Consider the following 27,270-nt stretch of genomic DNA (forward strand, 5'->3'; position numbering starts at 1 on the left):
TGGTACGAACCTCCTCTCCAACCTGCAGGAACTGGGGAGTCCCCGAAGTTGATTGGCTCAGCGGTCAACTTTTCCCCTTTTTCCAATAGATTCTTCTGGCGTGTCTTACCGGGACACTAGACATTGCCGTCACCGGATAGAAATATGCCAGGGGCATACCCCTTTTGAAGGTGCACTCCCTCTTCGTAGTGCTTCTGACAATCACTGACATCTGGCTTGCCTGTACAACTAAAGGATTCTGCAATTCGGGCCTCTACTGTACCCCAACAGAAAATCTCGACTCCCTTTCGTTGTCTTCTGGATCGTCCACTACGAATGTTTCGCCCTTAGGCACTCTGGGAAATTTGGGTTTCGGCAACGCGCACGCAACTTCCCCGGGCCTTGCTACGATGGTTTCGACTGGGTAAAGCACACATTCCCTTGTCAAAATTCGTTTTCCGGCCTGATTCAGCATTGTACCTCCGCAAAAAGCATCTCAAAGCACCGGGTACACGGTCAATGTTCCCAGAAAGCTCCCGCCAGCCTTTTCCTTGCAGGTCCCCCTGGAGCCTCTTCACAAGAGGTTTGTTGGTCCCCACCAGAATTGAAACGCTGTTCATATCAAAAGGGTCCAAACAAATAAGCACCAATGTACATGGACGTCAGATACTCCCACATCGGCATCGGAGAACGCCAACTTCTCAGACAAATCACCGTCGTATGGATAACCGCTGGCACAAAGATCCCAGATCTCTAGTGCACTAAATGGTGTCAATGGTAAATTCTTCAGATACCGGTTGTACAAAGATCGGTACGACAACGCGTCCTGCGACCCAGTGTCGAGTATGGGTTTAACATAAATACCCTCTACTCGTAGCGAAATACTGGAACATAGACCGATTAAGCCTTCAGGAATTGGGTATTTCACTTTCCAGTGTTCCTTGGTACATCGCTGGGAACGTGTTCCCACACAGACAACTAGCCGTTCCCTCACTGTGTTTCCTCTAAGTTTTCCCAACGACTCTCTCTGCTTAGGTACCCGGGGGCTCACTCTCCTTCTCACGTGACACCTGCTGCCGGCAGACCACTACATTGTTCGTCCCCCTGGGGAATACGCAGCCCCCATCATCTCCATCATATGGGAGGGAAGGGGCTCACACCCACTGATAACAGCCGAAACATCTCAGTTCTCAACGCTGCCACAATCTCCTCTACTGCTCCCAGGGTAGGTTATCTGTTGTTATTTCACCGCATGGGACTACTACCGAGGATGATACCCTGCCGACGCAGCCATCCTGCGCCACCGCCACGTTCTGCTCTTCCCGTACTTCTCTGATCAGCTCAGCAAAAAGATGGAGTGTGCACGTCTTACGAGGCTGTCGAGGACCCGAAGCAATCAGGTCATTGCACTGGGCGCCCCTGGCTACCTGCTCCATTCTTAACTGATTCACCTCATCTGTCTGAATGACTCATCTGCTCTGCAAGCAATCTTGCTGCCTCTCTTGCCGAAACTAAAAGCAGAAACCTTCTCCCCCTTTTGACGCATGTTCTGAAGCCCCACTATTTACTCCATTGGGCATCCCATCGGACCAAAGGCGCTGTTCACTGCTTGCACATAATTGACAGCTGTTGCTGCGGGAAACTGCAGCCTGACTGCTCTCACAATGTCAGCGGCCCACCCTTCAAACGTTCCACCAATCTCTGTCGCTTTACATCATCAGAACAATACCACTTATCTAACAACTGAGAGGTCGGCTCCGGATAACACTCATACTCCTGCTTTCTGTTAGGGCTGGGCGTTATTCCAGAGAATAGGCGGAGCCTGCCATAGCTGGGGTTTGAATCTGATTTTTACATTTAATCGCCAGAGAAGTAAGAGCCGATACTAACTCAGAATTCTCACCCTTCACTGGGGGACGTGGACAGATTCCAAATCCGACCAATCTTTCCTCGGACTCCACAGAAACAAGCTAGCACTGCCTTTGGTATCTCCGTCCCCAGCTATAGCTACCTCAGCGTTGCTGTGCATTAGAACGAGAGCTGTGGCAGCCATTTTAACAAACCTCTGCCCACAATCACAACGTTAACAGAACTAAACAGGCGAATTGACAATTCATCTGGAGTACAGTTATCTATCCCACTGGTTCATTGCTCTGGGTAATCACACAGTATACAACGGAATCACGCCGGAACCAGCCCCCACAATTGTAACTCTCGTTTCGGCTAATGGCTTAATATAATGGGTGATAGCCCCGGGCCCGGCCAAACTTAAGAAATCCCATTTGGGTGGATGCTGCGCGATGTGTTCCCTGGTACAAATCACCACCGTGAAGTAACAAACATACACAATATGCGATTAAATGCTTGAACTTTATAATTGTAACTGTGACCATATGGTTAGTACAGAATATAGCAAAAAAAAAAAAAAAAAAAAAAAGAAAAATGGCCCATTCTCATGAGACAGTTTATTGCACAATGTTGGAGCTCACTGATAAGCCGGTCGTCCGACATCGACCTCCTCTGATCATCGCTGACCTTCGGACCCTTGCTCCATGTTCATTCCGTCCGGTGGTCTACAAGCTCTCTCCATTGACGTCTTCTCTCCTCGTCTCTCCCAGGCACAGAACCGCGAAAATCTACCTTCCAGACTCACGAGAAAGAGCGCTGGAGAGCCGGAACATTCCAAACCCCGTTATCTCTCGTCAATTTTTAGCGAATAGACTGGTCCTGGACATTTTCCCATCTGACATAGTTTGCATTTGTTGTATGATTGTTTGTGTTTTTTTGTATTGCTATATTTATGCTCTATTCTTGGGTGGTGCGGCTGTAACGAAACCCAATTTCCCTCGGGATCAGTAAAATCTATCTATCCAATCATTGTTGCTACAGAGAAACCATTGCATTAGCCGTGAAACCTTACAGCATGTTACACAAAAAAGATACAGGAGTGGAATGCTATGGCTTTGAAAGGCAATGACGAGAATTCACGTCGAGCATTGTTAAGTCATTCTGGGGTCCTCATCTAAGAAAAAGGTGTGCTGGCATTTGCCAGGCTACAGGGGAAGTCCAGAAGCATGGTTCGGGTGATAAAAACGTTATCATATAAGAAACGTTTGATATCTCTGGTTCTATACTTGCTGGAAATTAGAAGGTTACGGGGACGGGGGGATCTTAATGAAGTCTTTAGGTTGTCTAAAGGCGCACAGAGCGTCGATGAAGAAAGGACGCTTTCATTGGGAAGGAGTCCACGACAGAAGGGCACATCCTCAGGACAGAGAGGCTCCCATTTAAAACAGAGCTGCGCAAAATTTACTTTCGCCCGAGTGTGGTGAATTTCTGGAATTTATTACTGCAGGTAGTTGCGGTGGCCAGTTCGTTGAGTAGCTTTAACGCAGAGCGTGAAAGATTCTTGATTGGATGCAGCATCAAATGTTACAGGGGAAGGCAGGGGAATGGGGCTGGGGATTGTGTGGATCAGCCATGACTGAATGGTAGAGGAGACTCGATGGGCCAAATGTCGCAATTCTGCTCTTAGCGTAATGTAGTCTTATGGAAAAGACTATTCCTTTGCGTATTTGCGGTGGACACGGGAGAACTGAAAGACGTGGAAGTTGTTTTTTTTTTTGCAAATGACAGAATGGAAGACTGTATAATCCGCATAGCTGTCAGAGTCAGGGAGAGTCTGCACTTTGTGTTTCGTCCTCATCCTCATTCCCTCACATGCTTACGCTCGCTCTTCATATTTTTCTGTCAAGTTGATGAAGGGTGTCGAACCATCAATTGTCCTCTTTTCCATAAATGCTGCTTTGCCTGCTGAGTTCCTACAGCAATGAGTGCTTTGGTTGGATTTCCAAGATGTGCATATTTTCTCTTGCTTGAATGTGCCAATATATTTTTTGAATGTAATAATTTATTGTTCGTGGTTAAGCTATGGAAATGTTCTGACTTGGATATCCGTAACAGACAAGTGTGCCCTCTATTAAATAAAACAGAGCAAGCCAAACGAAATAGAACGCCAATAAGCTTTTAATGAATTTGGTTTCCTGTCAGTGGAATGCTTCATGATGTGAATAGCCACGCCTCGATTCTATGCCCATTTTTGCGTGTCTCCTTATTTTCTATGTCGGTTTGAATCCAACACTAGTGGCCTTACCCTCGACAAATTCTGCATTTGCAATTTGATCTGCAGGAGAGGGAAGCATTTCCAAAAATTTCAATGCCATGATTACCCAGAATGATACATAACAGGATATAACTCCGCAGAGTTATTTGACAGAAGTATGCGAACTGATAGACTGTTAATTTTTCCTGGGGGGGGGGGAGAAAAAAGAACTCTCACTGAGTACCCTTTCCTATCTTCATTCAGCGTCAAACAAGCTCACTGAATGGTCTGTGAATGCCGGTTCTTCACTGTTGTTTTTTTTTATTATTATTGATTTTATATATAGTGTCAGTGGATATAGCAAAAAACAAACAAAAAAAAAACAAACAAACTTTCTCAGATGTACTATTCATCGTGGTTCCTGGAGGAACACTTAGGCATCAGGCAGCATATCGGCTTAATTTCTACTTATAGCAGGTCTTTAGTATCTATAGGGGGAACTGTATTTGCAGTCCACTTAGTTTGTCCTGCCACAATAAACGTGCAGTCTTCGCGTGAGCTGAATCGATTCTAGCGTCTCACAGATTTTGCACTAAAACATTTATTTCTGCTTGACTTCCGTTTCTTGAAAGACATCACGCGATAACTGACTTTTTGAATACAATACATTCCTTTACTGGAGAGGCATGGACATGTTTTCCCGTCGCTGATGACGTCGGATAACGACATCATGTGCTTCACTTCTGCCTGACAGACGCTCAGCAGGTTTCTGAAACATTCAGTTTTCTTGCAAGAGTGACATCGAAAATGCGAGTGTTTTTGCCCGGAGCGACGTTGGCAACATTCATTATTCGTAAGAGTATTAAGTCCTCTACATAGTTGAAAATATAATCAGATGGAATTTTCAACGTTATTTGAACTACTGTTGTTATTTTTGGAACAAACGTAATAACTCATATATATCATGTTACCTTGAAGATTAAAATGTTATTTTTATATAATTTTATGAGCGGTGCGTATTCTACGAAACTTGTTAGATTATGTTTTAATCCATCCGGGGAATAGAAATGTTAGTGCCTTACATAAATGTTAGTATGTAATGATCACTGAAAGCATTACTACCTCATTGCACCATGCAGAATGATTTCAAAAAATAGCATTTATTCGCTTATAAACTCCATCCGTGAATATATAAGAAAGTTGTTTTTATTATTTTCTCGATATACAACGCTCACTGATGGAACAGACGGTTTAAAACTATAAACAGAATTAAAAGAAAAAAAATGGACCGATGTACAGGGAAAAAAAAACTGGGGGATTTAGTCAAATGTGAAAGCTTGGCTGAAATCTGCTGACAGCCAATGGGTATTTGCTGCTAAAGTCCTGTTTCTCTTTGGTATGAAGTTAATTCTGTACAGCATTCACTACAATACTGCTATGGTATTTCTAATCAATATGGACCTTAAAATTACATTTTTTATTTTTGGAATCTTTACCAGGTATGTGTTATGCTGTCTCCGTAACACAGGAGGAAAGCTCGATTAAAACAACAGAAGGGGAAACTATCACTTTAACCTGTTCCTACAGCAATAAAGGTTATTACTTATTCTGGTATCGCCAGTTCACAAGTAGACATCCTGAGTTTGTCGTTCGGAGATACACTGATGGCACTTCTGATTATAAATCGAAATTCGCTGTCGACCGGTTTTCCGACGTCATGCTTCAATCGGTGCTGAGCTATCAATTGACCATCTCAAGGCTGCGAATGTCTGATACAGCGGTGTATTACTGTGCAGTGAGACTCACAGTGTGGGAACTTTATAGAAACTAATACAATAACTATCTGGGGCACAGCTGCTCTCTGGTCGGGTATATAGATGAATCCGCCTCTGACTGCAGAACCAAAACGGAACTGAAGGCTCAGAAGAGGGCAAGAGTTGGAAATTGTTCTCGTGGCTTTTTGACTTCCAGTAGCAGCAGGGTCTTCTTTCTTTGAGGTATATATCCATTTTTTTCTGCTGGAAATCAATTGATCAGTAAACTAGTATAATTAACCGATATTAACTGCTTCACAAATGCATAATGCAGAAAAGAAAAGATTAGTGATCGATTTAAATGCTGCTATGGCGTGCACCAATGTTGGAGTGGATGGACAAGAGCCGAAGGGATTAAACTTGGAGCAAGCAACACATATCAATGTTGCTGGTGAACGCAGCAGGCCAGGCAGCATTTGATATCTCTTACTAGCTCTTCCTTCAGTTAGTCCTGACGAAGGGTCTCGGCCTGAAACGTCGACTGTACCTCTTCCTAGAGATGCTGCCTGGCCTGCTGCGTTCACCAGCAACTTTGATGTGTGTTGCTTGAATTTCCAACATCTGCAGAATTCCTGTTGTTTGCGTTTTTTAAACTTGGAACACATTCTGTTCAAAACAATAGCAGTCCTCCTGTCAAATTTAGGACTTGTTTCTCAATCTCTGTGCCAATGTGAATTCCTTTCTCCAGAGTTTTGGCTTTTGTTTTTTTTCTCCTAGCGAACCATAATCTGACCAGAGTAAATAAGGAGCAGAGATCTCTGCTTGAATATACAATCTATAATCGATATTGTTGTGTAGCATTACCAGTATTTGTATTGTTACTTGACATCAATGTATAATTCCACTCTCTGTTGATGATTGAATTGCGAAATTTCCAGGTTTGTAACATTGGTCCCTAAACACTCTGTTGTATTTATTTTTGTTTAAATTGCAAAGTGCGTATCTATGTAATATGCAGGCAATCATCGAATAACAGGAAGCTGTTTTTTTTTTTGCTAAATAATTGCACTATAAATTCGTAAACATGCAGCTAAGCTGTTGTTATTCTGATATTCGAGATTCGAAAATGAGTGGCCGTTCTGAACATATTATGTATGGAATGCATTGTCTGGTCATTTATCAATTGACCGACAGAAAGCAAAAATACAAAAAGGCTTTCAGTGAAGTTGTAGGGGATCAGGCAATTTCGTTGTGCAGACATTTGGAAATGGCTTGCAGGCCGAAATTAATAAACGACGTTATTTAGTCAAAACAATGGCATAATTGGTTAACTGGGTATATTCCTATTTTTTCCGTGTAAATCGCCACAGGCACAATCCTGTTGTTAATAATTGTCACCAGCTGAAAGCACACGAAAGAAGGACAGAAAGTAAACAAGAATGCAAATAGCAACAATGCACTGAAGTTCGAATGTTTGGAAAAATATTGGTCTGGTGTTGCTGAGCTTTGCGACAAAGATCGTCCTAACGGCCATGAATGCTACCTTGCAAATCATCAATATTCCAATCGTACTGATATGAGTTTCTTCCGAATACCCGGACCATAACTGTCGGCATGTGTTGTTTTGATTTCCAACTTCTGCAGATTTGTTCTTGCTTCTAATGTCTTCATCTGCCCGACAAGATATTGCAATGGAAATATTTATGTCAGAATGGAAAAGTTTGGAATTTTGGAACGTTAATGCTTATCTATCTGCCTTTCAACAGACTACGGTACACGTCGGCATGTCGAACAGCAAGAAAGAAGTTAGTAGTTATGCTACTTCTTGTAGGGGAACACTTTGGTTCCAGTGATCATAACACCATTAGTTTCAACTTGATCATGGATAAAGATAGATCTGGTCCTCGGATTTGGGTTTTAACCTGGAAAAAATGCCAAGCATGAAGAAATGAGAAAGGATATAAAAAGCGTGGATTGGGACCGGATGTTCTCTGGCAAGGATGTGATTGGTAAAGTGGAAGGGCTTCAAAGGAGTCATTTTGAGAGTGCCGAGTTTGTATGTTCCTGTCAGGATTATAGGCAAAGTGAATAAGAATAAGGAAACTTGGTTCTCGAGGGATATTGAGACTCTGATAAAGAAGAAAAGAGAGATTTATGGCATGTATAAGAAACAGGGAGCAAATAAGGTGCTTGAAGAGTATAAAAACTGCAAAGAAATGCTTAAGAAGGAAATCAGGAAGGATAAAATAAGGCATGAGTTTGCTTTGGCAGTCAAGGTTAAGGACAATGCAAAGAACTTCTACAGGTATATTAAGAGCAAAAAGGATAAAATTGGTCTTCTTGAAGATCAGAGTGGTCGGCTATGAATGGAACCAAAAGAAGTGGGTGAGATCTTATATGTTCGTTTATTTATTTATTTATTTATTTGCGTCTGTATTTACTAAGGACACTGGCATGGAGTCAATGGAAATAAGGCAAGGAAGTAGCCAGGTCATGGAACCTATACAGATTCAGGAAGAGGAGGTGCTTGCTATCTTGAGGAAAATCAGAGTAGATAAATCCCCAGGATCTGACAGGGTAGTCATTCCGACCTTGAGGGCGACAGGTGTTGAAAATGCAGGGGCCCGGGAAGATATATTTAAAATGTTGGTGTCTGCCGGTGAGGTGCCGGAGGATTGGAGGGTAGCTCATGTTGTTCCGTTATTTAAAAAAAAAAAATAAATAGATAAATAAAACATGCTCTAAAAGTAATCTGGGAAATTATAGGCTGGTAAATTTGACGTCAGTAATTGGTAAATTATTGGAAGAAGTACTGAGAAATAGGATCTCCAAGTATTTGCATTGACAGAGACTTATTAGGGAGAGTCACACGGCTTTGTGCGTTTCAGGTCATGTTTAACCAATCTATTAGAGTTTTTCGAGGTAGTAACCAGGAAGGTGGAGGAAAGGGAGGCAGCGTATGTTGCCTACATGGAATTCAGTAAGGCCTGTGACAAGGTCCTGCATGGGAGGTTAGTTAGGAAGATTCAGTCGCTAGGTGTACATGGTGAGGTAGTAAACTAGATTAGACATTGACTCAATGGAAGAAGCCAGAGAGTGGTAGTGGGTGATTGCTTCTCTGAGTGGAGGTTGTGACTAGTGGTGTGCCACAGGGACTAGCACTGGGTCCATTGTAATTTGTTATCTACATAAATGATCGGGATAATAATGTGGTAAATTAGAGCAGAAAATTTGCTGATGATACAAAGATTGGCGGTGTGGTGGACAGCGAGGAATGTTTTCAAAGCTTGCAGAGGGAATTAGAACAGCTGGACAGAAATGGGCTGAAAATGGGCTGAAAAATGACAGATGGAATTTAATACAGACAACTGTGAGGTATTGCACTTTGGAAGCACAAGCCAAGGTAGAACATACAAGGTAAATGGTAGGGAGCTGATGAGTGCAGTAGAACAGAGGGCTCTGAGAACACAGATACAAAATTCCCTGAAAGTAGGACACAGGTAGGCAAGGTCGTAAAGAGAACTTTTGGTATATTGGCCTTTTTCAATCCAACATATTGAATAAAAGTGTTGGAATGTTATGGTGGAAATGTATAAGGCATTGGTGAGGCCTAATTTGGAGTATTGTGTACAGTTTTGGTCACCAAATTACAGGAAGGATATTAATATGGTTGAAAGAGTGCAGAGAAGGTTTACAAGGATGTTGCCGGGATTTGAGAACCTGAGTTAAATAGAAACGTTGAATAAGTTAGGACTTTATTCCCTGGAGCGTAGAGGAATGAGGGGAGATTTGATAGAGGTACTTACAATTATGATGGGTATAGATAGAGTGAACGCAAGCAAGCATTTTCCACTGATGCCAGGGGATAGGAAAAAATAAACTGAGGACCTGGGTTAAGGAGGAAGGGGGGAAAGTTTAAAAGGAACATGACGGGGGTGGGGCGGATCTGCTTCACACGAAGAGTGGTGGGAGTGTGGAATGAGTTGCCAGATGAAGTGGTAAATGCGGGCTCACTTTTAACATTTAGCAACATTGAATAGGTAGATGTATGAGAAGTGTGTGGAGGGATATGGTCCAGTTGCAGGTCAGTGGAACTAGGCAGAAAAATGGTTTGGCACAGCCAGGAAGGGCCAACAGGCCTGTTTCTGTGCTGTAATGTTCTCTGGTTCTATGGTTCTAAAAGTTAAGCAGATATTGTTTGAGATAAATGTTCAGTAGTGCACCTCGCGACCTGCTTCACGGTCTTCAAATATCACTTATATACTTAGAAACAATACGTGGGCATGTATATCTGTTCTTTAATGCAGATATCAAACAGCAAATCATGTGTCTGTATCCTAATTCACAGAGACACGTAAAACTGTTCAGTAATTTCAGTTCAGGCCATATAACAGTATGTGGAAGAAAATATCAGTCTTTTGTCTCTGTTTCTCTCTGCGGAAAGAAAAGGCTTGTGCTTTACATGAACATTTAGCTGCAATGAACCCTGAAATCATTTACAGCTGCTTGATGTTATGTAAACAGTATTCAATCTTCTGTTATTATTCCCTTATTAAATGCGTAACGTCTGAAAGAATAGAAATCGATTTAAACGATGAGCAGAGCGAGAAAGGTGTGAACATAATCAGAGGTGAATATATTTGGAAAAAATGTTGCACAGAAGTTTGTTTTACTACCTGTTCATTTCAGCATTTACTTCATTATCGGTACTCCCACTTCTCAAGGTGAATTCCTGGTTCCAAGATGTTGGTGATATCGGTGAAGCACAAACAGACCAGAGGGGAAAAGCGACCAAAAAATCTTGCTGAAAAGACGTTGAATCATCAACGGCAATTCTGGTGTATATTTTGCATCATTTTTGTAATGTTTTTATTATTTCAGAACACACATTTAATTGAAAGGAAGCACGGATGCGGAAATTTAGTGTGACTAGTGGAGTGATGACCTATGGTATTTATGAACCTTTGCATATAACTCACAATAAATTATTTAAACGAACAAAAATTGCATTATTACACACATATTACTGAAATGTCAAATGCACAACACTCCTCCCTACTTAGTTGTAACCCTCAAATTAACCCGCAATGCATCTGAGTTTACATGCATATGTATGCGTCCAGTGCATCGCCAATTTTAAACTTTCCCACCCAGGCCTTAAACATTCATCACTGTGTAGGATTTTTTTCTTACATTTGTAGGATAACCTCATTCCTGAAAAAATGGGGCTTCACTCTGCTTGGCAGACAAGACGTGCTGCAAAATATTCCCATTTTCTGAGACCTCTCCTTTGTGGCTCTTGGAGTTGACTCTGGCACTGCAGAAAGTTGTTCTGATAGTTCTAGGTACCTCTTGTAGGTAACACTTAACTCTGTTTTCCTCATCTGATCGAAGTTTGGTCTCCAGATAACATCAAACGGAATCTCCACTGTGTGGAAGAGTGGCCTGTTTTGTTCTTAATATTTTCAAATAGCCATTTTTGCTCACCTATGTAGAACCTCGACAGGACTGTGTAGCCGAATGAAACATAGAACCTTCTTGTTTGAAGAGCTCATATCTTGTTTCGGCTCTTTATCCTGAATATTCCTTCTGATATTGGCTCTAAGGAGCTCCATGCTTCAACGCAAAGATCGGCCCTGGATTCGCACAGTGGTCAGTTGCCGGTTTCTTTGAGATTTTTTGGCGAGCTCCTGATTCAGTTTCGATGTAGCACGTTAGGCTGACATCTATTCAGTGTTTTATTTAACCTCTAGACAATCATTTCCTCGTAGACATTTGTAGATGTCTGGCACGACGCAGATGTAATATATCTGAGTTTGGTGATTTTCAGGAATGTCTGCCACTGATCCGTAACAAACGGTGGTCCATTGTGGCTGACTAAATGTACCCGAACACCAGTCCTCGAGAAGCGATTTCTCAATTCTCCAGTAGTGTGCGAGGCTGTATTGCAGGCTGCTAGGAATACTTCTGGCCATAATGTGGCTGCATCGATAACGAACAAGAAATTTTGTACCCACGAATGGTCCGGCACAATCTGCATGAGTAGTCTGGTAGGGAAATGCACGACAATTCTATACTTGGAGTGGCGCTGCTCATGGCATGCCACGAAATGCAAGGCCAGCTGCTCGACCTCCTGAACTTTGCCAGAGGAACATAGAATATTTCGAGTGATCATCTCTGCCGTAATAGGGAGAATTCACTGCAATTACACATGGACAGAAAAACTACAAAAAAAAAACAACTTTTTTTTTTTTTTGCCCGTGGATCCTTTGTGTACATGTCTATGATATGAGTTTCTGCTTTTTTATTATAGATATATATATATATATTTTTCCATACATCTTCACACTTGATCTTTGCTTGTGTGATGTGTCGATAGTTGGACCAATATATTTTGTATTTAGAATTTTTTTCCGGAAAGAAAATGCTGAACACCTGAATAAAAAGAAACAGGTAGCTCTGGACGTATTGAAAGGCCAAATAATATTAGTAACTGATTTGGGCTACTTTTTGTGGAACGACTTACGATGTTTATCACCAAACCGCCCAGGCTCTACCCGGTTATGTGGCACTTCAAAGTTCCCATATTTGTACAAAACCCATAACGGTAATTTTACTTTCTGTATATTCCGCGATAGCAACTCTTTCCCGCTCCCTCATTAATTGATGTCCTAAAAAATTATTTTCAAATTCATTGAAGTTATAAGCGTTTTCTTTTTTTTAATTTTTTGTACTATGTCGTACGATTCGCATATTGCCTTAGTTATCGTGCAAAAATAATATTATTTTCATCATTCTCTTCTCCTAGTTAACAAAGGCAAGTTAATATAACTTGCCACCAAATAAAATGAGTGGGGAAGCAGCCATGGGTGTGATCTGAATGTAGTCTGGTGTCTCACAAATATTGCGCTGAACATTATTTCGTCTTGCCTTTTGTTTATCTGCCGATTTCGCCAGATAATTAAAATCAATAAATTCCTTATCCGAGAGATGAATTGAAATTATGTGGTCCAATTTTGTCTCATGGCTTCTGAAATCTGCAGTGTTTATGCAAACAATGACATCGAAAATACGAGTGCTTTCACACCGGAGTGACCTTGGGTCGTTTATTATTCAAGAGTTCAGTAGTTCAATAGTACCATTTTATATCACAGAATGCATAGAGTAAGCAACCAGAATTTCTTGTTCTTCGCAGACATCCACAAAAAAAAAGAAAAGCACCCCGATGATTTAATAGCAGTATAAACTTGCTAACCTAAATCTCCGTACCCGTACTTCCCATGACTAACAGCAGTAAAGTAACAACCCATCCAGTCAGCAAACTTACTTTAGCAAAGAACATGGGCACCCACCGATCAAACAACTGCAAAGCCCTTTACAGGAAAAAGAGAACGAATCCTTCACCTGACCAGTTCGACATACCATAGCCTCTTCCCCCCTCTAATAAAGGGAAGTGTACAGAGGCATACGTTTTCATTCGAATGATATCAATGTCTCTAAATAGTTGAACTGTTAGTTGATAACTCCGATTGACAACATTTTCTTGAGAAAGAAACTGCATAATCCAAGAAAACAGGTCTCAACGTATTTGTGTGTTATTTTCCTCCCGGGATGAAAACAAACAAGCAAAAAAAAATGTTTCAACTGAGGCATTTGTCTGGAGTAAACAGTGAATGGTTTTGCAGTTTAGTTACGTCATGTAAAAGTCAGTCAAAATTCTGTTTTCCATATTTTTGTAAAATTGATCCGAGAATGTAAATGTAATGCTTTATTTTGGCGATATATGTCACTCTACAGCAGTGGGAGGTTAGCTGAAAGATATAAATAAATCTGAACAGAATAAAGACCAAAACATGCCGCGAGTGAAAATTTGCATAAAATGATTGACTGCAATGTTCAAAAAATGGAGGGGCTAAGTGTGGAGGTTTTCACGAAATATACCGTTATACAATGGGCGTTTGCACCGACTATGGTGAGTCTCCAACGTATGTTGAAGTTCATTTTTTAAGTCATTCGCTAACGTGATATCAGTGACAACGGCGACTTTCCTATGATAGGTCAAGCTCCAACTTCGAAATTGTGCAATCTGTTATTGAGAACGATGGCCAGATGGCTATTCTGCACCTGTCCCGTATTCGATTTACTCTTCCTGTCTGCAATCCGCTTTCCTGCATCCTGCAACTTGCGTGCGACGACTTCTCTTTGTGTCCTCTCTATGATCCCCTGAGATTCCCGAATGTTTCAGAAATCATTCAGTTCCAGCTCCAACATCTCAACGCGGAATGTTAAAATTTACAACTTGTCCACCTCGCAGTTTAAGTCGTCAGGGAGAGTGAAGGTTTCCCTGCCATTTCACACCCCACATGAGAAGCATTTAAATATCCTGCCTGATATCCCTACTCTCCTATCTGAGCAGCTATAAAAAAGGAGGGCGGAAGAGACATAAACATAAACGAACTCTTCATTTGCATTTTCTGACTGCAGCCTCTTTTCTCTGAATCCTCAAGATGACCATTCTTCCTCTGTCCACACAGGCACCAGCTGCTGCGCGTGCCAGTGCCCTACTTTAAATTTCTCTTGCTGATCAATCCCAAACGCTGATGTGTCCCTGACCAAAGTTATTTTCCGTAAATCGCTGCGATACTCTACCTTTAAAATCTACCTTGAAAGGTAGCACTCTAGCGGACGAACACCAGTCCTGCGCGCCCCTACCCGTCGTAGATTGTGTAACTCATAGGAAACCAGCGCGGAAGTTCTGCAAAAAAATTTGAACGCGAACCTGACTGAAATGAAGCTCTTTTTAAGCACTACCAGTGTCGTGTGATCGCTCTTCAACTGAGGGAAAATGTTGCAAAAAGCTACCTTTAGATTGTCTTTGAAAGTTTCAAGCTTGAAGGTGAATGCAAAGTAAATGCTAGCTCACTTAACACTCTGAAGGAATAGATGGATCCTCTTGCCCGCATCTGGAGGTCCCTTAACGTAATAGCATAATTTGACAGAATAGGTAATGGGGCGCAATGCTTGCAGGTATTTATTACTCAATACATTATTTTCAGGAGACCTAAGGTAATCTTAGATCTGTCAAACCCTGGATAGGCAGACACTTGGAGTTAGTTCTAGAGACATAGAAACAGAGAAAACCTATAGCAAACTAAAGGCCCTTCGGTCACAATGCTGTACCAAACATGTACATACTTTAGAAATTACCTAGGGTTACCCATAACCTTCTGTTTTTCTAAGCTCCATGTACCTATCCAGGAGTTTCCTGAAACAACCTCTAGCACGTTCGCCGGCAGCCCATTCCACGCACTCAGCACTCCCCGCGTAAAGAACTTACTCCTAACATCGCCTCTGTACTTGCTTCCAAGCACCAAATAACTGTGCCCACTCGCATTAGCTATTTCAGCCCTTGGAAAAAAAAAACATCTCTGGCTACCCACACGATCAATGCATCTCATGATTTTATACACCTCTATCAGGTCACTTCTCATCCTCCATCTCTAAAAAGAGAAAAAAAAAAACAGAGTTAACTTAATCTATGCTCAACTTATTTAATTTATGTTGTAGCGGTATAATGTTATGAAGGATATGGAAGCTTTAGAGAGGAGACATAGCAGCCTTAGCAACATGTTGCCGTAAATATGTAGCATGTTTCACGTGGATAGACTGAACATGCAAAACCTTTCCTCTCGGTAGCATACGAGGATGTGTTGTGACCTGATAGAGACGAGCAAGACCATGAGAGACTCAGAATTGTGAACTATGTTTTTTTTTTTCAGTCATGGAAACGACCAATACAAGGGCGTATGCTTTTATTGTGTTCCTTGGAAAGTAGAGGGGGTACATTTTTATATATTGAGTGGCATGTATGTGGAAGGCGTTGCTACGACAGATCACAGGGACACAGACAGTGATGAGTGAAGAACCGGGGCTACATAAGGGAGAATGGTTTGAATAAACTCAAGGAGTTTTTACTGGTCAGCGCAGCATCATTGGCCGCCAAAGAAGCTATACTGTGCATGTACTTCTACATTTTCAGTTCTCTATAAACTACATCACGCATAGATATTTATATTTTACACTGTAAGTTAATATGCTATTGGCAAATTAATGTTTCACATTAAGCACCAGTCAGTAAACACACGCCTTGCTTCCAAGGCATAGTTCCAATGACAAGCAGCCACTGCACTTCTGCATCAATGCTTGAGAGTTTGTGGCAAAGAGCCCGAAACAAATAGCAGACGTGCCTCAGGAACTTTCGGCAGTTATTGTTCGGGGGTACAATCAGTTCCTATCACTGTGATGTACCGCACAGTAATAGGTTGCTCTATCATAGTGCCGCAGCGCCTCGATAGTCAAACGATACTCCATCAGAGACAACTCGACTACATCAGCATACCGGCCTTTAGCAAAATCAGCCTTCAGGTCGTCACGATTAAATATGTTTCGACGGGCCACAATCTCGACCGTTCCACCTGGGTTTTGGCGATACCAATATAAATAAAAAGCATCACTGCTGTAGGTGCACGTTAGAGTAATACCTTGGCCCTCAGTTCCCATGACTGCAGAATCCTTCTGAGTCACGTAATCAGCGTCATTTTGTTCTGGAAAACAGGCAAAAAAGTAAAATAATATTTGCAACTTTAACATTGAAGACCACTTGATTGCATGTGGTTTTCATAAAAAAAATACACACCTTAGATCATAGAATTGTATTATATCTCTGTGCTCGTGCAAATTTTCACAATTCATTACCTCTTATAATCATAGTAGTCCGGGTTTTGTTCTATCTTTTGTTTCCCGAAACTGCCTGTAACTCTTCCCCAGGATTTCAGAGAATACCGAATATGCATTTGCCATCGAATTCGTCAAGGACCATTAATCTGATGTTCACACTCATATGATGTCAACGATAACGATGCTGATGTAGTCTTTCGAAGTAAAAAAACCTGGAAGGATCTCTACAATCGATCCTCTTATTTAAAATATTTAACTCCATGTAGCCATGATAACAGTTAAAATATCACACATTTAGTTCAAAGATGCCTTACCAAAATTTAATCTGTGACTCAAAAACAGTAACATGGTCTATCCGCTGTATCCCAGAAAATTAGTAACCGTGTAAATCAAATTGCCTCCTTACCAATGAAAAATACGACGCACAGCACAGCTAGTAAATTGTGCAGCATTTTTCTTTCCGCTCCCAAGAGCCAGACTCGTCGGCATCTCAGGGACATGCTTGCCACGGATCAATATGAGAGGAAAGCGCAGACTGGCTAGTGCAACGTCACTTCCTGAAGAAATGAAAGGTGATATATTTTTCTGTTCCTGGCTGCTTGCTATGGTCTGGTTTCATGTCAGAGAATGAGGTGTGCTATGAATTGATAAAATAAAAAAAAAACGGTAAATCGGTTTGATTAACATGGAACGTTTAAAATGAATATAAAGCACTGAGTGTATTTCTCAGATATCGGAGAGCGCCAGACGTTTTCATTTGCATTTTCATGCTATTGCCTATTCAATGTATATTATGTTGTTTTAATTGACAAACGTATTATTACAAAATAATAACTGGAAAATAATCAAGATCAAAACTGATAATTTCGCATTAATCATCACGGTCAATCTTTTATGATATTCAGTAACAGTGACACAAACATTTCCTATTACCTTTTTCTCAGAGTGTTTAGTCAGTGAGCATATTCCACTCTTACCTGTTCTGTAACTTCAAATCGCTGCCTTATCAAAGGGCCAATGACCCGAATAATGACCCATATTTTACACTGTATAGAAACTGCATGACATGTGGGTAATTTGGGCATTTCTATCCTATTTACGAATTCCAGCATTGTCCCTGTTTAGCCTGTATAACGTGGTCTATAGTAAAGCTTACCCTCGGCACAGCAGCCATGTTTCTGTGCATATTACATTTCCCTTGAGTCTGCTCGATGAGTTCATAAAAAGTAGACACACTTCACAATGCTACACTAGTTTCATGCTATTGTTGTCATAATTAAAGATACCGCAGTCGCTGCTCTTAAATTTAAAAATAGTCATGAATATGTGGTACAGATATGTTGCTAAAATCCCTGCGAGAGTAGGAGCAAACTTGCTTAATATCATTAGAATATGTATCCTTTATTCGGACTTTGAAGAAATTTCGCATATCAAAAAAATACACTCAAACTCTACTCCAGTTGTATCGTGGATAACATTCTGACAGGCTGCATCACTGTCTGGCATGGAGAGACTACTGCACAGAACCGAAATAATATGCAGAAGGTTTAAAATCCAGTCAGTTCCATCTTGGGTACCAGCCTACAAGGTACGTAGGACATCTTCAGGGAACGGTATCTCAGGAAGACATCGTACATTATAATTGGCCTCCAGCAGCCAGGTCATGCCCTTTTCTCACTGTTACCATCAGGCAGGACGTACAGAATCTTGAAGACACACACTCAGCGATTCAGCAACAGCTTCTTCTTCACTGCCATCAGATTCCTAAATGGATATTGAATCTTTGGACATTATTTTTGTTTTTAGTATAGAGTACTTCTGTTTGTGCAAGTGTTTTAAAATCTATTCAATATACGGATACTGTAACTGGTTTACTTGTATATTATTATTTATATTACGAGGGGTGATTGATAAGTTCGTGGCCTACGGTAGACGGAGTCAATTTTAGAAAACCGAGCACATTTATTATCCAACATAGTACCCTCTTCCATTTGCACACTTATTCCAGCGGTCCTGGAGCAAACGGATCCTTTTTTTTTTTTGTAGAAGTCAGCATCTTGGGCCTCCAGAAAAAAATGGTCCATAGCTGGGGTGACTGATAATTTCGTGGCCTAATGTAGAAGGAGATGAGCTATGCAGCTTTCCTTAGATGCACGTGCAGTTAGACTCATTGAGTGATTATGCAGAAAGATTGACGTTAATAATTCACTTCCTTCTACCTTATGCTACGAACTTATCAATCAACCCTGCTGTGGACCAAGTTCTGGAGGTCCAAGAAGTCGACTTCTACAAAAAAGGGGTCAGTATGCTCCACGACCGCTGGACAAAGTGTGTAAATGTACGAGGTGACTGTGATGGAAAATAAATATGCTGGATTTTCTTAAGTTGCCCCCTTCTACCTTAGGGAAGAACTTATCAATCACCCCTCGTATTTGCGTTGCCATATCACTGCAAGACCTATTGTTAGATTAAGCCCGGAAAAGGCAACAGCTGCGACCCAAATAACTGGCAGTTATTGAATGAGGATTTACCCTGCTCCGGTAACAGTAAGACTATGCACGCAAATGCATTGAGTGCAAGACAGGTGCAAAGCGGGCATGGAAATTAATACTCTCTTTCTAAGAACTGGACTATACCATCAAAGGGTCTTTAGCGTAACCGGGCTGAGGTTCATAACGAACTGGTCCTACTCTTTGGAAGGTGAGTTCCATCTTTTCTTTAGTATTATAGTAGCAACACAAGAAAGAACAATTAAACAACAACACTCCAGCGCTGTAAGGCAGAGACCCGTTCGTCAGTGTTGAGTACCGACTCAAATGCGTTATGCACCAATGTGCTCGCTGTGTTAATTTTAAAGATCCATGACTGACATTTACAAATGTGTTTCGTGCGACGGCAAGCTAAGCATAATGATTTTATTGTTGTCTGACTGGATTCCATTCAGTAGTGAATGGGTACAAAGTTCAAAAAAATCAATTTGTAAGTAAATATATTATCAAAGTGTGCATTCGTTATACTACCTTGAAGTTTGACATCAGCAGTAACGAAACCATAGAAACCATAGAAACTACAGCAAAGAAACAGGCCTTTTGGCCCTTCTTGGCTGTGCCGAACCATTTTCTGCCTAGTCCCACTGACCTGCACACGGACCATATCCCTCCATACACCTCCCATCCATGTATCTATCTAATTTATTGTTAAATATTAAAAAAAGAACCCGCATTTACCACCTCGTCTGGCAGCTCATTCCATACTCCCACCACTCTCTGTGTGAAGAAGACCCCCCTAATGTTCCGTTTAAGCTCCCCCACCACCCTAAACCCATGTCCTCTGTTTTTTCTTTTCTCTCCCCTTGCCTCAGTGGAAAAAGCCTGCTTCCATTCATTCTATCTATACCCATCATAATTTTATACACCTCTATCAAATCTCCCCTCATTCTTCTACGCTCCAGGAAATAAACTCCCAACCTACTCAACCTTTCTCTGTAACTGAGTTTCTCAAGTCCCGGCAACATCCTTGTAAACCTTCTCTGCACTCTTTCAACCTTATTTATATCCTTCCTGCAATTTGGTGACCAAATCTGAAATCAATACTCCAGATTCGGCCTCACCAATGCCTTATGCAACCTCAGCATAACATTCCAGCTCGTATACTCAATTCTTTGATTAATAAAGACCAATGTACCAAAAGCTCTCTTTACGACCCTATCGACCTGTGACGCCACTTTTAGGGAATTTTGTGTCTGTATTCCCAGATCCCTTTGTTCCACTGCACTCCTCATGCCTTACCATTAACGCTGTATGTTCTACGTTGGTTTGTCCTTTCAACGTGCAATACTTCACACTTGTCAGTATTAAACTCCATCAGCCATTTTTTAGCCCATTCTTCCAGCTGGTCCAAGTCCCTCTGCAGGCTCTGAAAACCTTCCTCGCTGTCTACTACACCTCCAATCTTTGTATCATCAGCAAACTTGTTGATCCAATTTACCACATTATCATCCAGATCATTGAGCCTAACCCTAACCCTAATGTGATGACAAATAACAATGGACCCAGCACTGATCCCTGTGGCACACCACTAGTCACAGGCCTCCACTCAGAGAAGCAATCCTCTACCACCACTCTCTGGCTTCTTCCATAGAGCCAATGTCTAATCCAATTTACCACCTCTCTATGTATACCTAGCGACTGGATATTCCTAACTAACCTCCCATGCGGGACCTTGTAAAAGGCCTTACTGAAGTCTATGTAGACAATATCCACTGCCTTCCCTTCATCCACTTTCCTGGTAACCTCCTCGAAAAACTCTAATACATTGGTCAAACATGACCTACCACGCACAAAGCCATGTTGACTCTCCCGAATAAGTCCCAGTCTATCCAAATGCTTGTAGATTCTGTCTCTTAGTACTCTCTCCAATAACTTACCTACTACCGACGTTAAACTTACTGGCCTATAATTTCCCGGATTACTTTTCGATCCTTTTTTAAACAACGGAACAACATGAGCCACTCTCCAATCCTCCGGCACCTCACCTGTAGACAGCGACATTTTACATATTTCAGCCAGGGCCGCTGCAATTTCAACACTAGTCTCCTTCACACACACACATACACACACACACACACACACACACACACACACACAAATGGAACCCGCTGAAAACAAACGAAGACCAGCCAACACAGAAAAAGAAAAAAAAAAAAATACAAGATGAAGCTCTCATGGGCAGAGATCGAAGATTAAAAAAAACAAAAAAAAACAAAAACAAACAAAAAAAAAACACACACACATCGACTGTGCTACATCCTGCATAGCCTGTGTCTGGATTGTGACAATTTCTCTTTCTTTCCTTTCAAATCAGATGGAAATTCACCACGGTTCGAACTTGATTTGTTGCAAATCAAGCCTTGTGGCTATAACGCACTCCAAGAGAGCTATTATTGTGGCTAGTCAATCCCCAGAATAAGAAAACCAATTCGGCATAATCAGCTGCCCCTTGCCTTTACAAATCGGTGCAATACCAGCCTAAAAGCAATACAGGCAATTTCACAATTTCACTCACCTGGATGATTTCCATATCCCGTCCAGTAACAGTATATCAGATCGGCGTCATCGTCTCCTTTTTTATAAAAAAAAGAAAAGCAAACAAATAGATAGACACGATAAAATTGTTTCAGATCTGTTACATGCATCTTATAGGACTTGGAAAAAAATCAAGAAAACATCGAGGTAGAGAAACACAGATGTGTTAGGTACTTTCGTTAGGGTGGCATTAATAAATGATAGAACACAGACTTAACGTTGACCAACCCAAAGGACACGACAGAAATTCATCATTGACTGTTGGAATATTAAAGACTATCTTCCGCTCATCCCATCACGAATACTGATTACATTATAAGCATCTAATAAGTCCGGTATTTTGGAAAGTACCTGTCGTTTGCAACCATTCAAACGTTGTATTGATTTTCTGAATATGAGGCAATTGTGATCGGATATTTATGTATATATGTATGCATGTGTGTGTGTGTGTGTGTGTGTGTGTGTGTGTGTGTGTGTATGTGTGTGTGTTTTGCGTTGTATTCTATACAACGTATCAGTCTCCCAGCTTTTTATGGTTACAATAAAGAACACTGATGTCATACAAGATGTGAACAGTCTGATGAACCTGGAGGCGTGTGGGTCTGGAATCTACTTGTCTAAGTCCAGATATTCGGGTCCAGATAGGGAAAGAGAACTCCCTCGTGGTGTATAGATTCTTTGCAATAACTCAATGTCACAATCATCTCTGTGTTGGGGCTATAGTGTAGGTGCCATCTGTTTATTAAAACATTCAAGGAAATCGAAATCAACGGTAGGATTTTTTTTTTTTTTGATCCTCATCAATCCCAAACTAGGGGATGCCAAATAAAGATTCTGAAGCACGGGTGGCAGACTCTGAAACAGAAGTATCTTCTGGCAGACAGCCCTGGTGACATTTAAAAGATAGGCCCAGGGTACTGCCATCATACTAGACTATAACGCGACCATCCTGCGACAAAGACAGATACGCCAAGATTGAGAGATCCCAGGGACATAGAAGAAGTGAATCTAAGCAGTTTAGACTGATCTCCTAACTGGATGCGAAACGGATCTGAAACATGACACAGTGCTCCAGTGTTCTACCAAGTAATGGTTGTCAAACAATGCTCTGACTCTCTGATCTAAAAGAGGAGAGTTTGCAGCGCTGACGTCTACAATTAGCTTGGTCGTCTGAAACCAATACTGAGCGCGCACGTTCCCCAGATGTCGCAGCATTAGCAAGCATATTTGGGCCCAGACTTAGTTATTTGACTCGTCAACTTGTCGACGCAGGGCTGGAGTGAGCGTCATAGTCTTCCCTCAAACGGACGGCACTTTGAGTTTCCCGCATTCTCTGGAAAAGTTATTTGAAAGTATCTTTATTCTTGCTCAGTAATACCCCCGTTTCTCCATCTCTCTCATCTTCCTGTAGAGCCAGGCAGAGTTTAGACCGGTCCTGCCCATTTGCAAGCCTATGCGATTGTGGATGTGGACTATTTCGGTGAGTACTTGGACAAGTATAAATATGGGTTAATAACGGGAACAGAAGGAAGTATAACAGGGGATATCAGCATGACACCCCCTCTGGCTCTGAGACATCCGGTTAACAAGTACGATCTCTAAGTCAATCAGACATTCGAAGTCCTGAAACTGTACAAGCGCCGACTTTTCAAGAGCAGCTTTGCATTCGGCCTTCTTAAGGTGATTGGAACGAGGGCTTCTCCATTCCATCCTCTCTGAAGTAACAGACTCTCACAACTCGGCCGTGGTCTGCGACCCCTGTCACATATGGAGAAGTCGGCTTGTGACCTGCTTCCACTCGACGGGGTAATAGAAGTCCAGTCTTTTATTACTGGAGAATATGGCAATGATAAAGCTTAAGAGAACGACTTCCTTCTTCAGTGCCTCAAGCCGCGCCAGGGACATATTCGACAGGAGAAAGATAATATATACCGCAGCGCTTCGTTCAGAGAATAACTGGATTTGTAGCAGACCGATGGTAATGGGACATTCCGTTAGCATCCCACGGCAACAAAGTGCGTTCCCATTGAAGCACTCGGCATAAGACCTATAGTACGATATTTCGATGCCGTGTTGGATTTTCCTGTCTGCTTAGCACTGCAGATCTCTCAGAAGAAAATCAGCTTGAAAACACACAAACAAACACACACACACACACACACACACACACACACACACACAATACATTCTGAAATGAGTTTTCCTGCAGCTCCCTCCGCTGGATGTTACCGTATAATTTGCAAACTATCACACTGACGGATTTCGTTCGCTCACCTTGCTCTACAATCTGTATTGATACCTTACGAGCGAATCAAGCCAACGCAGCAAACGGCAGCATATTCATCACCATAGCCTTTTTTGATCGAGCTGTACCTGGGGTGTGTCTCTAGGGTAGGATTCACGTGGTCTGCCCTTGGATTGGAGGCTGCCAGTTAACTGAGTACGGGCTGAATTAAGGATGTATGTAGAACAAAAGGACAGTGTCCACAGCACTGCGCGTCCACGTAGATAACTACGTTTTTAACACAGTGCAGACGCTAGATTTCCTGTTTTGGGGTTTCCACGTACCCATGTGAACTAGTCGAGAAGTTGAATGTCTCCCTCATTCCAAGAGTTTGCTCAATATTATCACCGCTGGCCTAACTGCCTATTGGCAGCCTTTTCTATCCACAGAAAGTGGCAAAGAACATTAGTTCGCAGGTCTAGAAAGTGAAAGAGAAAACACTGATTGTTAATAAGTAATTCAATCATTTATTTACAATCAGTAAAACGTCGACCAAACATTCACTTTGCCAAAGTTAAATCCAGGAATATGAGATGCCGATTGATTTGGGCGTCCTTGTGCCTAACAGCCTGAATGCTAACTTGCAGGTTGAGTCGGTGATGAGGAAGACAAATGCCATGTTAGTATACTTTTCAAGAGGTCCAGAACATAAGAGCAGGGATGTGGTGCTGAGGTTTTATAAGGCGCTGGTGAGGCCTCACCTCGGGTACTGTGAACGGCTCTGAGCCACTCATCCTAGAAATGGTGTCCTGGCAGAGGGTTCAGAGGAGGTTTACAAGGATGATTCTAGGAATGAAAGTGTTATCATACAAGGAACGTTTGACGGCTCTGGGTCTGTAGTCGCTGGAATTCAGAGAATGAGGGATGATCTTATTGATTTTTTTCGAATGTTGAAAGGCCTAGACAGAGATAATCCGGAAAGGATGATTCCCATGGTGGGAGAATCTACGACAAGAGGGCATAGCCTCAGGATAGAGGGCGCCCTTTAAAAACAGAGATGTCAAGAAATTTCTTTAACCAAAGGCTGGCCAATTTGTGGAATTTATTGCCACATGCAGCTGTAGAGGCCAGGTCGTAGGTCGCATTTAAGGCCAAGATTGATAGGTTCTTGATTGCACATTACATCAAATGTTACGAGGAGGAGTCTGGGAACTGGGGATGCGGAGGACATAGATAGAAAAAAGGATCTGCCATTATTGAATGGCGGAGCAGACTCAGTGGGCCAGATGGTCTAACTCTGCTCCTTTGTCTTATAGTCTCATGACAGCACATTGTTGAATCTTCTATTGCATGCAATCAATCAACATACTGAGTTGACAGCTCGCATAGAGGACACCTTCCCAATGACTATGCCCACTGCTTGCCTTAGAGAAGGAAATAGAATGAGAACGTTGTCCCACGTCTCTAACCTCCCACTTCCCTCCCCCCCCCCCCCCCCCCCCCACACACACACGTACATACGAACGAGCTCTCTATATAACCAGGATATGTGAAACTGGACACAGCGCTGCAAAACCAATGGGAAATGCGGCAGTTTCTATACTGAACTATAATGATGGAATTTCTAAAAGGACACTGAGGAACACTCCCAAAGAGACACACCACCACTCCAGATATGCGAATGTTATGATTCAAAACTCAGACTAGTGGTTCTCACAAGCTCCTTGAGTTAGTTTTAAAACACAAGAACACATTGGCCACGACAGTACACCCAATAGTCACATCCCAGTACACTACCGTAGTCTACCAATGCCTCACCCAATACCCAAAAAGCCACCAGCACCATACAGGAGTATAATAGCAAATTATATGAGCCCTCCACTTGATCTTATATACTGAATCCAATGATCAACCTGTTAGGCGACGTTTCTCGACCTGTACAAGTCGCAAATTATTTGATGAGCTGGCAATCTAAAGCATTTGAAATCGGTAATCGTGTGATTCTAACCCTGCGATTCATCAAAGGATAGTATTCAACGCTTTCTTTCCTTGCAGTATCGAGCTTACCGGCCAGCATGTGGAATGTGCTGATCCAGAGCCCGGTCGTGTGAGTACGGAACCACATATCAACAGCACAGCGGTGTGAAAAACACGGGGGTGCTTAGGAGCTGTATAACTAGCAAGTGAAATTTGGCGTTTAACAATGACCCGCCTTCACACCACGATTTAGCACAGTCTCGGGAGTTGCAGGTAACTGTTGCAGCCCACAAGTACGATCCACCTTGTACCTTGCACCTGCATTCAACCTACCACGTTGACCAACACTCTGCCTGGCGGGAAAACTAAGAGCCAGAACATTCCAATTCAACAAATGGAACGCAGACAATCGTTAGCCCTAAAATACATATACTCCAACAGCGACATTATGTGAGTTTACTTAAGCGTGTGTCGATCCTCTGGGATGAGGTTGGCCGGAAAAGATTTCCCATTCCCCACTCCCCCCAAAAAGAACCTAAAACTTCAATAAGATTCAGAATCAGATTTATTACTGACATGACGATTGAAACTTGCTAAATTCGCAGTAACAATTCAATGTAATACCTAATATAGAAGAATATATAAATAGAGCAATCAGTAAATAAACAAATAAATAAATAAATACATAAGTAGATCCCAGTGTTTGTGTGTGTGTGTGTGTGTGTGTGTGTGTGTGTGTGTGTGTGTGTGTGTGTGCGTGTGTGTGTGTGTGTGTGTGTGTGTATGTGTGTGTGTATGTATATATCTTTGAAAAATGAAGTAGTGACCATGGGTTCAATGTCCATTTACGAAACTGTCTGCAGAGGGGGAATAACCTATATCTGCGTCCCACTGAGTGTGTGCCTTCAGAGTTCCGTACCTCCTCTCTGATGGCAGCAATGAAAAAAGGGCATGCCTTATGTGCTGAGGTACATAATTATGAACACTGCTTTTCTGAGGCACCTTTCTTTGACGATGTCCTGAGCACTTTGTAGGCTTGTACGCAGTATGGTATCCACCAAATTTACGACCCTTTAATTTTACGAGAAGTTGTATATTTACCATGAAATTATTTTTCCTTGTCAAAGCTATCAATATCAGTGGCATTTCCTCCGCGATGTAAGAACCAATCTTTATACAAATTAAGCAATCTAACACGTTGTTCCAGTGTGTAGATTCAAATATCATCCCCGAGGATGTATTGTTGCATCTCCCAGCACAAATCAGCACCCAACAATTTGTCGTTTTGTATTGCAAGGGGAGCAAAATGCATTATCTCCTAATTAGAAGATTCAAAATGGCAACAGATCCAGTAGAATTGCTCCCGAGGTTTTCAGTCTCAAATTAAATGTGGGCTTCTCATATCCATAATGT

At 41.8% G+C, this 27,270-nt stretch overlaps 1 gene segment (V, D, J or C); it reads right to left on the reverse strand.

Annotated features, from left to right (window-relative positions):
* Positions 1–1,885: 1,885 nt before the first annotated feature.
* LOC140203549 (T cell receptor alpha variable 19-like) lies at positions 1,886–26,005 on the reverse strand. The segment is given in 3 exon segments: positions 1,886–2,044; positions 16,144–16,439; positions 25,948–26,005. Coding segments are annotated over 3 exon segments (513 nt in total).
* Positions 26,006–27,270: the final 1,265 nt, after the last annotated feature.

This window comes from Mobula birostris, chromosome 10 (genome assembly GCF_030028105.1).
Source record: "Mobula birostris isolate sMobBir1 chromosome 10, sMobBir1.hap1, whole genome shotgun sequence".
Lineage (NCBI taxonomy): Eukaryota > Metazoa > Chordata > Chondrichthyes > Myliobatiformes > Myliobatidae > Mobula > Mobula birostris.